Source organism: Oreochromis niloticus, linkage group LG11, assembly GCF_001858045.2.
Source record: "Oreochromis niloticus isolate F11D_XX linkage group LG11, O_niloticus_UMD_NMBU, whole genome shotgun sequence".
Classification (NCBI taxonomy): domain Eukaryota; kingdom Metazoa; phylum Chordata; class Actinopteri; order Cichliformes; family Cichlidae; genus Oreochromis; species Oreochromis niloticus.
Genome location: NC_031976.2, coordinates 2075486 through 2088654, shown reverse-complemented (window position 1 = coordinate 2088654; position 13169 = coordinate 2075486). Strand labels below are relative to the sequence as shown.

At 43.2% G+C, this 13169-nt stretch overlaps 1 protein-coding gene across 10 annotated transcripts in view; it reads left to right on the top strand.

Annotated features, from left to right (window-relative positions):
• The window catches only part of LOC100695033 (dysbindin-A), a 38666-nt gene that overhangs the window by 12077 nt on the left and 13420 nt on the right, over positions 1-13169 (top strand). For 3 of the 10 annotated variants that reach the window (XM_005472368.4, XM_005472369.4, XM_019364889.2), the window contains exons 4-8: positions 13-142; positions 814-986; positions 4006-4143; positions 4266-4483; positions 5974-7584. In XM_005472368.4, coding sequence (XP_005472425.1) covers positions 13-142; positions 814-986; positions 4006-4143; positions 4266-4483; positions 5974-7125 — 1811 coding nt within the window. In that variant the 3' untranslated portion in view covers positions 7126-7584. Of the gene's footprint in view, positions 1-12; positions 143-813; positions 987-4005; positions 4144-4265; positions 4484-5973; positions 7585-9548; positions 9729-10224; positions 10247-10596; positions 10651-13169 lie in introns of those variants that run through there. The other 7 variants (XM_003446201.5, XM_005472367.4, XM_005472371.4 and 4 more) reach the window with 6 other exon arrangements.

The window sequence follows — 13169 nt, the reverse complement described above, 5'->3', positions numbered from 1 at the left end:
TGTTCTCTTAAGGCTCTGTAGTTAACACTATGATCAAGCATCGGGCAGCTGGTCCAAAATGGAGTTGGTCCTTACAGACGCGACCTCGACAACGCCATCCTACCAGCAATCGTGGTGATGAAGATGATTGTGCCAAAAACAGGTAGGCACAAGTGTGTTTTTGTGTGTGTTGTGATTATTCCTGTGATGGACAAAATGCTCGTACTGTCATACAGCAGTGCTTCTCAAACTTGTCATGTTCCGACATCAGAAGCTGATTTTTAAACAAAAATCACATCCAAAGAGGTTTGAATAGATTTTAATAAACACCGTGTTGCCAAAAGTATACACTCATCTGCCTTCGCATGACATGCATATCAACTCCAGTGATGCTATATCACTCACTGAACGTGAGTTGGTGCAACAGATGAATATTTATTTCTACTTTGTGATTTGCTCCCAAGTATGTGTTCAACAACACAACCGTTTCTAAAACTAATCCTCTCATTGTGTTTCATCAAGAAAATGAAATTCACTTTGAGAACCTCCAAAAGCGTTTTGTGGGAGAAACTTTTCGTCACTCATCCAAGTGACTTCTTCAGTCTCAGCTGACTGCGGGTTTCCACAATCTTATAAACAGGACATTTGCATAATGACTGAAACCAGCCCACTGAAGGAACAATGGGCTGGGAGGTCAGTTCCTTAACTTTGAGAACTAAATTCATTTAAAGTCTCTGTCATCACTGAACTGTGGCTTACTAGATATTAAGATTAAATGTTTGTTGCATTATTAATAAATGCACTGAGCTCAGTTGACTTGATGTATGTATGCAGACCACGGCTGCACGCACAGAGAAAGTTTGCTCAGTCCCCACCCAGCTCTCCAGGACCATTAGTGCTGATGACGTCGGCACAGAGTACCCACTCCCACAGCCTGGCTGTAGTCACCTGTCTGACCAAACGTCGCCCTAAGACTGAGGACTTTTTGTCTTTTCTCTGTTTAAGAGGTAAGCTGAAAACACGGAAGCTGCTCATACGTGACCAGGCTGTGCACAGGGGTGGCTGTAGCTCAGGATGTCATCTACTAATTGGACGATGGGTTGTTCGAACTCTCAGAGCCTAGTAGTATATTTGTGTCTCTGTATCATCCACTTTGGTTTTTTCTGTGGTTTCCAAGCCTTTTGATGTTGCTGAGGGGGCCAGGATTCACCTTTTTGAGAATGTAGATCTGACTGCTCCTAAGCTCTTTGGTAACTCTCTGATGGGTTTATTTTGGTATTCAATTAAGATGGGCTGTGTGTGGCAGCTTGTGGGTGTTAATTGTATCTGTTGACATTCCCTCTGTGAACCCTCTTTCATTAGCTTAAGCCATCAACAAAGAGTGTAACCTCATTTCTTGTCAGTGGTGCCAAATAAATCAGTGCAAGGGAATATAGCTGCTTCTAGGCAAGGATTCCCATTTTCCCCTCATTTGGGCTGGGCCTTGTAATTACAGCATGAATGTTTGATACTTCTGCTTCTATTCATTACACATTAATCACATAAATATTGTATATTATTCATATAATCATCATATAAATAATACGCAGATATGTTACTTGAATAATTACCATCATGAGAGAAAGTGAGGAAAAAACTGAGACTAAGCTCTATTCACTCATATCAGCAGAGAGAGAGGGCACACTGCCAGTTTTCAGCTCTCTCTGCTTCCTCGTCTTTTTCCACACTTTTAACAGAAAAATCCGCTACTCACATAATTTGCCAACATACAGAATATATTCTAATTTATTGCGAGCAACACAACCTGATGTTGTTGCAGTTGTAGTAATTTCCAGCCTATCCTTGGTTTGTCCTGCCTTTGCCGCTCCGCCGAGTTCCCTGTTTGACATTTTAAAAAATGGATGCAGGAAATGAAATTGTTTTAAAACTTTTATCCGGCCTGTACAGCTCATCTACTAACTGGAGGGTTGATGGTCCGATCCCTGGCTGCTCCGGCCTGCATGCCAAATACCCTTGGACAAGATACTAACCCCAAGTTTCCCTCTGATGGATTTATCAGAGAATGTCATCACATGTCTCATGTGATGATCACAACAGCTGGTATTCATGCACATAGCACATGTTGAGCATGAGTGCTGGATAGAGCTGGGCGATATAAGATTTTTTCATATCACGATATGTTTTTTTCATCTCAGGCGATAACGATATATATCACGATATAAGCCAAATAACTATATTTGTAAGATTTAAATGTGCCATTGCTCACAAGTAAAATGTGAAATAATTAGCAGCTTGTTTTAATTAAAATATTTATTTCCCATAATAAGTTCAACAGGGTAGATGTACTTAAGGAACATGAGACTTCAGTTTCAGATAAAGGCAAATATTGTAAACTACACAAAAGGCAGCCGCTAAAGCGTTTAAGTTTCAAAACAGAAAAAACAAAACAGACTAAATTGTCAATTCCACTTAGAAACAAAATATTAATTCTAAAAATAAATCTTAGTTTGTTTTACAGAAGAACAGACAAAATTGACTAACTTTTGTCAATATCAAATAAACTGAGAACTAAAAGGAAATTCTCAGGCTATGTCCACACGTACACGGGTATTTTTGAAAACGGAGATTTTCCGTTTTCGTTTTAAAAAATAATCCCGTCCACACGTAAACGCAGAAATGAAGGAAAACGCTGCTAGGAACATGCCAAAGCAACAGGTGGCGATATATTCCTAACCGTGTAGAAATGTTGGCCAATCAGAAGTCTAGAAGCCTCGGTAGGAAATAGTAAACAAAGATGGGGCATAGAAACAGAACCGAGTCGTATGTGTGGAGGGACAGTAACTGTGTGTGTATATGTAAGCATTTAAACACTGCAGAGAGTACAATTAACAGTAACAGTATTGTAGAAATTCATTTCACCGAAACAATAACGTGGCGCACAGTGTGACGTCAAAAAAGGCGCACACCTTTGACGCTGCGTTTTCTCCGTTTTTCTTGTCCACACGTAAATGGAAAAACGGAGTTTTCGAAAATATCCACCCTGGCAGGCGTTTTTAGAAATCTCCGTTTTCAGTGACTGAAAACGCCGTTTACGTGTGGACGAAAGGTGCAAACGCATAGAAAAATCTGCGTTTTCAAAAATACCCGGGTACGTGTGGACGTAGCATCAATCTCTCCTTGTTGTATAGCTTAGCTTTTCAAACAGTTTTAACAGTTACTTTAGTCTGACAAAAGCCGAATGACGAATTAGCGCTTTCAGTCAGAGATTGAGCATGCACCGCTTTATTGTATATCCAGACTTGCTTTCGGCACAATTTACAGTGCGCACTACTCTGTTTTTTGTCAGACTTGAAATAGCCGAAATACCTTCACACTACGGAACTTCTGTGGCCCTTCCGTTTGACAATCTCTCCAGCATTGGAACCATCATCTGTTTTTTCTTCGGTAACCTTCGCTCACGCTCTCGGTTGATTTTTCTGTAGTCGGCAAACTCACTTCCTTCATTACCTGGGCGGCCCGGCTGCAAAAACAAATACACATGTGCGCCTTGGCACTTGTGCTGTACGTAACAAGTCATGTGACGTGACGCTGCGGCTGTGATTGGTTCGGCTCTGCGCTACTTAATTTGGATTGGCTGTTCTTTTTTTTTTTTTTTTAAGAGGACAAGAGAGATGAGGTCTATCGCAATAGTTTAATTTTTCTATCGAGAAAAAGTTATTTCGCAATACATATCGTTATCGTTTTATCGCCCAGCTCTAGTGCTGGAAGAGATGTTACATTATGTTGCTAAAGCAGTTAGTGGAACATCAGTCTCACTGTTAAGTGTAACAGTGAAGTTAGCTCGTAGTTGTTTAGACTGCGTTGATAGCCCAGAGTCAGGCTGTACAGTGTTTCTCGGAGCATTTTTTTGCCTCTTTAAACTGTTTTGGTGAAGTAGCTTTAACTCTGTGAGAGACTACAGAGATTACAAATAAAAAAGGGACATGACACGCACACTCGATGATGACATTTCCTCTTTCACTTCAGGTTCAGCAGCATTGCCACACAACATGGCATTCTTAACAAGTAAGCGAGACAGGGAGCCAGGTGACAGTCAGCATTTGCCTTCCTGTCACAAGGCCACAACTGAGGAGAAGAAAATCAGGATGTTATGTAGAAGAACAGGTACTCGCCTGCTGGGAATGTTTTTGTAAACTATTGCATCTTTCTTTGCACGTATATTATTCCTCCTTAAACTCTAGCTGCTATTTGAAATGATAGTTTCACTTCCTGTACCTGTCCTGCAGTGCACAGAGACTCCAGGTCTCTGAGGAGGAGGCCTGCCAGCCCTGCTGTGGTCAGGTCCACCTGCCCTTTAACAGCTCGAACACAGAAAAGGATGGACAGGGATGAAAGAGAAGGGAAGCAACAGAAGAAGGAAGTGGAGGAGGACAGGCGAGAGGGGGCTCAGATACACCTCCTGAGACCTTGCCAGCACTTACTTCATGTCAAGAGGGCTAACAAGGTCTGGTCATGCTTTACTACACGTTTGCTTGTGTGAAAAGTGTGTTGTTGTATCATCGGCATGGAAACCAAACACTAATAAACATACACGTCCTGTTAACACTCGGGGTTGTTCCTTTCGGGCCTTGTCAACAGTTTTTAACTAAGTTCAATGACAAGAGTAAAAGGTCTTGGACACATTGTGCATGTCAGTATCACATGATGGTGGCTGAAGAGGACTACTGACTGGAGTGTGTGTGGATTAATAAAGCTCCTCTTTGACACTCGCATCACTGCTTTCAATGCTGCCAAACAGCTAAAACAGTCACAGTGACATTTTACAAAACTTGACAAATGCAATATTAAATACAAATGCTGTCGCCTCTCTGATGACATCTAGAGCTAAAGTTAAAGTTGCTGGTGAGTGATACAAACAGTCCAAACACTGGGCCTGCAGCATAGAAACGAAGATATGAATCAGCTTCAGTGTACACAAATGATGTATTTATTTGTTTGTTTGTTTTGCTTTTTGTTTGTTGTTATCATACACCAACATGGCATTATTTTTGTGCACAATGGAATGAGTAAAATTTGGTGTTAGTGTTTGTATATTTTTGCTACAGCTTATATGTCAAAGGCAATCGGAGTAGTTTTTCACCCGTGTGTGTGTGCACCCTTTTGGATTTGAGATTAGCATTTGTTAAAAAAAAAAAAATCCCCAAGACAGACTGTGGAGGTTTTGGTGGGTGTTACGGCCCTAGCAGGGCCTCCTCCTGAAGTTGCCTCTGTGGGCGTGCCCTACCAGCTCTCCGTCCTTCGGTGCCACCTTAGCGTCCTCCCCCCATTGTCACAGATGTTGAATAATTCTCCCCAGACGCTCTGATTTCCTCCCACAATCCAAGGACATCAGTGTTAGTTTGATGGAATTACGATCACTAATTAATGTAAATTGTCGATAGGATGGATGTTTTTCTCCATGGGTTAGTCCTCCGATGGACGTGGGAACTATCTGTTGTGTACCCCCCCATAGTTGGCTATAGTTGGATCAGCACTTAAAATAAATGGACTGAGACACAGGAATCCCAAACACTGAAGGTATCTACCTACAGGTAGTGATGACACCTACTTTCATTATCTTATACACTGATCTCTCATAAACAAAAAACAGTCCAGAAAGTGACTAAAACTTTAAAAATTTAAGTGAGTTAATGTAATGAATGATGAGACTGAAATCCTCTCACCTTGTCTGTGTGTGTGAACGTATTTAGTTTTAATCTCTGGGCTGTATGTCATCACAGCGATGCCAACACTAAAGTCATGTGATGATGGCGTTGTTCCTTTGGATGCGTCGTTGACTTCATATATTCCCAAATGCATTTAAACAAAAATTGCATGGTTACTGTGCTTACCAAAACATCTAAGCATCATAAACCAGGGTGATGCTAACTTCAGGACTACAAAAATGATTATCCACAGAAGTATGCAGACTATCACAATTTCTTTCTGTTGCAGGTTGCCATGGTAACTAAAATCTCTGAGCAAAGAACCTCCTGTGTAGCGTCAGTCATTCCTTTAACGCAGAGAACTGGTGTTGGTAACAAACAAGGCACAAGGCCAAGCAATACATACAAATCAAGGTGCCATCCCCAAAGCAGAGCCCAGGAAAGCAGCAACAGGTACCACCCCCTACATCACAACCACCATCGGGCTAACAATCAGCACCTTCACCACCCAACACTTTCTAAATACTATAGCATCCACACGACCTTCAGTATTCTCCACAATTCAGGAAGAAATTCATACCAAACTCCTTGTTTAAATAAACGTTCAGTTTATAGACGGCTGAATGAGAACCCTGTGGTCCTGAGGTTATCCAGACGGAGGAGAGGCCTTCCACCAGACACCAGTCCTGTCCTTCCGAATCGGGTTCCCTTGGACAAAAACTCATCAAATGAGTGCCAGACATTTCAGGACAAAGATGCTCATGTCTCACAGGAGAGTAATATTTATGAGATTCAGCAGAAAGGGGACAATGCTAGAGAGGATTATGTGAACATGTGTAAACACTCTGATAACCACGATATGAAAGTTGTAGAAAAAAGATACGGGCATGTTGGAGATGTGAAACTTGAGAGGGGAGAAGGAAAACTGCCTGTGGCAAACACAGCTGCTTTGGAGGCCTCTGATCAAAGGGAAAGCCTTACTAATGTCAGCACTAGCTATAACCTCATGACTGCTAGTGAGGTTGTATGGAAACACCCGAGAGAGAAAACGCTCCAAAAACATCAGAACACTACAATCTTAAAGCCACCTACCAGGGCTAATGAGTCCAGGGCTGCTGCCACTAGGACTAGTGTAACTACAGCTGCTATTAACTCAGTTACATCTGACCCACCAGCCAATTCCTTTTCCAGGCACAGTGCCAAGGGTACTAATAACAGCAAGAAAATTAAGAAGAGTAGTTTACGAGCCGGCACCAACAGTGCCCATGAATCCAAAAGTGCTACAAAACGATCTTCAATGAGCACCACAAAGGACACATGCAAGGATGGTGCACTTACTATCAGTCACTGTAGCACTGCCAAAGAGGGGCTTCTCCAGGCCAAGCCTACTACCTCAGCCATCAAGACCAGGTTCAGCTCTAGAATCCTTCTAAAGCATTAATTTTTAAACAGTATCCAAACATGAATACACTCACTGTTATGTATACTAAGATTTTATGATGACAAGTACAGAAATGTTTTTAAAAGCTTTTATTGTGTTGAATAGTGGCAGAGCGCCCTATGACAGCTGGGATAGGCTCCAGCGCCCCCCGCGACCCTGAAAAGGATAAGCGGAAGCGAATGGATGGATAGTGGCAGAGCGTGATGACGGGTTTCCTTGTTAGACAGTACATGTTCTGTACTGTTGTCATTGCTGAAGATAAAATAAACTGGAAGTCATGATACTGGCTGATGCACTATAAAGTGGATTGTATATTGGTAACACAGAAGTGGTAAAGGTTAAAAGCTGCTAGGTTTCAGTTTATTCATTGTTTGCTTTTTGTCTGTTTATTTTCTTCTTGCTTGCTAATTCTCTTACTGTATCTTGGAAAAGAATAAATAAAAGTATTAGCACATTATGGTAAATGGACTACTCAATGTGAGCTGTCAAAGCACTTTTTCTACACGTTTCATTTACCCAGTCATGCACAATACCTTTATTTACATAACAATCGCACACACTTTGATGGGAGATCCATGAGGGGACCTCGGTGTTCATTATCTTCTTGAAGGATACTTTGACACATGGACAGGTGGAGCCAGGCATCAAGCCGCCGACCTGGTAGACCACCAGCTCTGCCACGGAGCCACAGCCACCAGAACGTCAACATTTTGTTTGAACAGCTACAGTAGTTGGTCTCCTCAGCTCCCAGCTGCCCACAGGCTTCTGTCCTAACATTTCTGAAACGTGTTGCTAACTTGAAATTTATGTATTCAAAATAATAAATAGTTTTAAAATTGAAGCTTTAACATTTGACATTTTAATACTACTGCTACATTTTGACCCAAGACATTAGTTTGTTGTACTACATAATGTGTCGTTTAATCAGTCTACATATTTTATCTGCATTACCAATAATAACTTTTGCACTATTTTAGGACCATAATAAACGTTTCAGCGTGCTAACATAATTTACTAATGCAAGAATGTAAAGAATGCAATAAAGGCACCACTGCTGCATCAAGCAAAGTGCAGCATGACCCCTGGGTGTTTGCTACCCAGGGGATCAAACCCTCTGTGGGGCAAGTGTTGCCATCTTGGAGGATGGAGCTTGGTCCCAGACGATGGAAACACAAGATTTCCACTGATATCTTTCTTGAGTGAGATTAATGACAAGCCTCATTTTTCCAGTAAGGACTATGCTACCCTGCATTATTACGCTGCCTCCACCAAAAGCTGTTGTTCTCCGAGCCTTCCTCACACTTTGACCGTATGATCAAACTGCCATAGGCAGAATCTGGACTCCTTGCTGACAGACTGTTCCTCCACATGTTCATATCCCAGTACACATGTTACTGACACCAGCACAGACAAGTCAAGCTCACATGTATTAGAATTGCTCATTTGGAAAATCATCGGCTGCAGGATTAGTGAAGCTGAAGCAAACACTGATATTACAGCTGTAACTGTGTATCTTGATGTGTATCTTGAAAGTGGTTGATAAATAAAATAAACATTTAAATACATAAGATGTTCAAATTGTTATACTCTGGACCAGTTTGAGGGGTTTTCCTGCTTTCTTCTTCTCACACAGTCAATTTTATAATCTTTTCTCTTTCTCAGCTGGATGATGGGTCTGTGACTCCACTTATAGGCAGAGTTTCCCTTTTCTGGGTTTGGAAGCACCTGTTATATATTACCTCATCAATCTTGGATTCACGGTTACAAAAAGCTGGTACCCAGTTTGTTATGTTAACCCAGGCTTTTCCCTGTATGTTTGCTTGAAAGGGCTGGTGTGACAACAGCTGACCAATCTAAAAGAGCGTCTCACAGTTCATAACACTTTTCTTTCACAGAAAACGATTCCTCTGAGTGTCACCTGTAAAGAACAAAAAGAAATATACCAGTAAAACACCACAGGTTTATTAAAAGGACGAGAGATGAATCGTTCATCTGGTGATTTAGCACACAGAGCAGCAAAATAAACACTTTAATTCCAGTTAATTATTTTATCACTGAGCGTGCTCTCAGTGCTGCTGTTTACTTTTAAGGTGATGGAAAGCTAAACTGTCCCACAGGCTGATAAAGAAAATGTGGAAATCACTTTAATTTGTCACAGATCAAAGTGAAAATAATGTGACTGACTGAACAGCTGCTCTGTGTGTCCTGTGTTGCAGTAGCTGCTTTTTCACCAGAGTAAAGAAGACAAGACAGCAGCTCAGTCCAATGAAAGCTGAACTCGAGCTTATCGATATAAGACCTCAAGAAGTGGAAATCATGAGACCATGTTCAGTTATTTAAGACAGATTCGTTTGTTCGATATGATTTGGGGGATTTCTATTCATTTATTTATTTTGAGCGACATTTTGTCCACACTCCATAACAGTTGGTGGCAGTAATGCACCATTGCGCTGTTTGCCAACCGCTAATAAACATCAACAAGGACGAGAGCGAGAGGTGGCCACAGCTAGCTGTCAGGACCAATATCGCGCGTGTATCAGAGGAATCATGTTTGAAAACTTTAGAGAAAAGCTTCACATCGTCCAGCAGGATTTCACGACGGGGTTGGTCTGCTGTTTTTTGCACTAGTGAACTTTGGCTAACGTTAGCTGTGTTCATGTATTAGGTCTTGCCAGCATGTAGCATAGCAGGTACACTTAACGATAGCTAATGAAAAACGATTGCAGTGTGTGCTACAGAGAGAGAGAGAGAGGGAGAGAGAGCAGCGGCTACTGAACCAAAGTACAATTCGTATTCTGCTTTTGTGCTGGCTTTATGGACTCCTGAATGCGTCAGCATACCCAATACTAATTTCGATTTGTTAGCGTGCCAATTGGTGCGATCCCAGCTGTTTACGTTGTTGCTGTCAGCTGATAGTCATGTGATGACCCCCTCCCACAAACAAACTTTTGGAGTGCAGCTGTTTTGTGTGTTTGAGGGAGAGAATCTCAGTTCGCGTGTGTAATCGGGCTCTATTCTAAGAAGCAGGTTCAGCTAATAACATGTTTGTTATCTCTGAGATGAGGGAAACTCTGTTTGTGTTCATCAAATAAAGTTAAGGTCAACTGAGTCAGTTACCAAGGTAACAGACGTTAGTTACATTAGTTTGCTACTTTGTGTTCTTGACTTAAATGCATTTTTGTAACAGTGTGATCACGGAGATGGTGTCAATATTTGAGTGAATATGAGGCTGAAATAACTTAGTGTCACGCTAAACTGAAAATAATGCAGCCTGCAGACACTGTGTGTTCTGATTACAGTTCATTTTAACTTTAATGGATGATTATTAAACATTTTGAAAGTTAGAGACTGAGCCTCGACATATTTTACACTAAAAATCACCTAAATCAGTCTCAGTGGGTTGACCCAAACCTGAGGATGTCGGCTCTGTAACGGCTAAGCTGACTTTTCCCTTTTCTTGTCTCCCCACAGCTTCAAGACACTTGGAGACAAATCAAGAAATACCAAAATGAAGAGGAGACCCAGGTGAGAGCTGGGTCTAAAAAAAGTGGATGGATGGATCTATATATACATATATGTATATGTGTGTGTATATGTGTGTGTGTGTGTATGTATATATATATATATATATATATATACACATATATATATATGTATGTATATATGTATGTATGTATATATATATATGTATGTATATATGTATGTATATAAAAAAAAAAACACCCAGCACGCCCCTACGGGCGGTTTATCCTTCAAGCTCGGGTCCTCTACCAGAGGCCTGGGAGCTTGAGGGTCCTGCGCAGTATCTTGGCTGTTCCCAGGACTGCGCTCTTCTGGACAGAGATCTCCGATGTTGTTCCCGGGATCTGCTGGAGCCACTCGCCTAGCTTGGGAGTCACCGCACCTAGTGCTCCGATTACCACGGGGACCACCGTTACCTTCACCCTCCACATCCTCTCGAGCTCTTCTCTGAGCCCTTGGTATTTCTCCAGCTTCTCGTGTTCCTTCTTCCTGATATTGCTGTCATTCGGAACCGCTACATCGATCACTACAGCCGTCTTCTTCTGTTTGTCTACCACCACTATGTCCGGTTGGTTAGCCACCACCATTTTGTCCGTCTGCATCTGGAAGTCCCACAGGATCTTAGCTCGGTCATTCTCCATCACCCTTGGGGGCATCTCCCATTTTGACCTTGGGACTTCCAGGTTATACTCGGCACAGATGTTCCTGTACACTATGCCGGCCACTTGGTTATGGCGTTCCATGTATGCCTTGCCTGCTAGCATCTTGCACCCTGCTGTTATGTGCTGGATTGTCTCTGGGGCATCTTTACACAGCCTGCACCTGGGGTCTTGCCTGGTGTGATAGACCCCAGCCTCTATGGATCTTGTACTCAGAGCTTGTTCTTGTGCTGCCATGATTAGTACCTCTGTGCTGTCTTTCAGTCCAGCTTTGTCCAGCCACTGGTAGGATTTCTGGATATCAGCCACCTCCTCTATCTGCCGGTGGTACATACCGTGCAGGGGCCTGTCCTTCCATGATGGTTCCTCGCCTTCCTCCTCTTTCTTGGGTTTCTGCTGCCTGAGGTATTCACTGAGCACACTGTCAGTTGGGGCCATCTTCGTGATGTATTCGTGGATGTTTCTTGTCTCATCCTGGACTGTGGTGCTGACAGTCACCAGTCCTCGGCCCCCTTCCTTCCGCTTAGCGTACAACCTCAGGGTGCTAGACTTGGGGTGAAACCCTCCATGCATGGTAAGGAGCTTTCTTGTCTTGATGTCAGTGGCTTCTATCGCCTCCTTTGGCCAGCCTATTACCCCAGCAGGGTACCTGATCACGGGCAGGGCGTAGGTGTTGATGGCCCGGATCTTGTTCTTACCATTCAGCTGACTCCTCAGGACTTGCCTGACCCTCTGCAGGTACTTGGTGGTTGCAGCTTTCCTAGCGGCCTCTTCATGGTTCCCATTCGCCTGTGGGATCCCCAGGTACTTGTAACTGTCCTCTATGTCTGCAATGTTGCCTTCTGGTAGTTCAATCCCTTCAGTTCTGACTACCTTCCCTCTCTTTGTTACCATCCGACTACACTTCTCCAGCCCGAATGACATTCCAATGTCATTGCTGTATAGCCTGGTAGTGTGTATCAGTGAATCGATGTCTCGTTCACTCTTGGCATACAGCTTGATGTCATCCATGTACAGGAGGTGGCTGACAACCGCTCCGTTCCGTAGTCGGTATCCATAGCCAGTCTTGTTAATGATCTCACTGAGGGGGTTCAGGCCTATGCAGAACAGCAGTGGGGACAGAGCATCTCCTTGGTAGATCCCGCACTTGATGGTGACTTGTGCTATGGGCTTGGAGTTGGCCTCTAGTGTTGTGTGCCACATCCCCATTGAGTTCCTGATGAAGGCTCTTAGGGTCCTGTTGATCTTGTACAATTCTAGGCATTCCAGTATCCAGCTGTGGGGCATTGAGTCATAGGCCTTCTTGTAATCAATCCAGGCTGTGCACAGGTTGGTCAGTCTGGTCTTGCAGTCTCGGCTGACTGTTCTGTCTACCAGTAGCTGGTGTTTTGCGCCTCTGGTATTCTTGCCAATCCCTTTCTGTGCCCCGCTCATGTATTGACCCATGTGCCTGTTCATCTTAGCCGATATGATGCCTGACAGGAGCTTCCATGTAGTACTGAGGCAGGTTATTGGTCGGTAGTTGGATGGGACCGGTCCCTTCTTGGGGTCCTTGGGGATCAGGACCGTCCGACCTTCGGTTAGCCATTCCGGGTGTCTCTCGTTAACTAGCAGCTGGTTCATTTGTGCTGCCAGACGCTCGTGGAGTGCAGTCAGCTTCTTCAGCCAGTAGGCGTGAACCATGTCGGGCCCTGGTGCTGTCCAACTCTTCATACTGGAGACCCTTTCTTGGATGTCTGCCACTGTGATGGTTACTGGACCCTGTTCAGGGAGGTCGCTATGGTCTGCCCTCAGATCCACTAGCCACTGAGCATTGCCGTTATGGGTTGCGTCCTTCTCCCATATGCTCTTCCAGTATTGCTC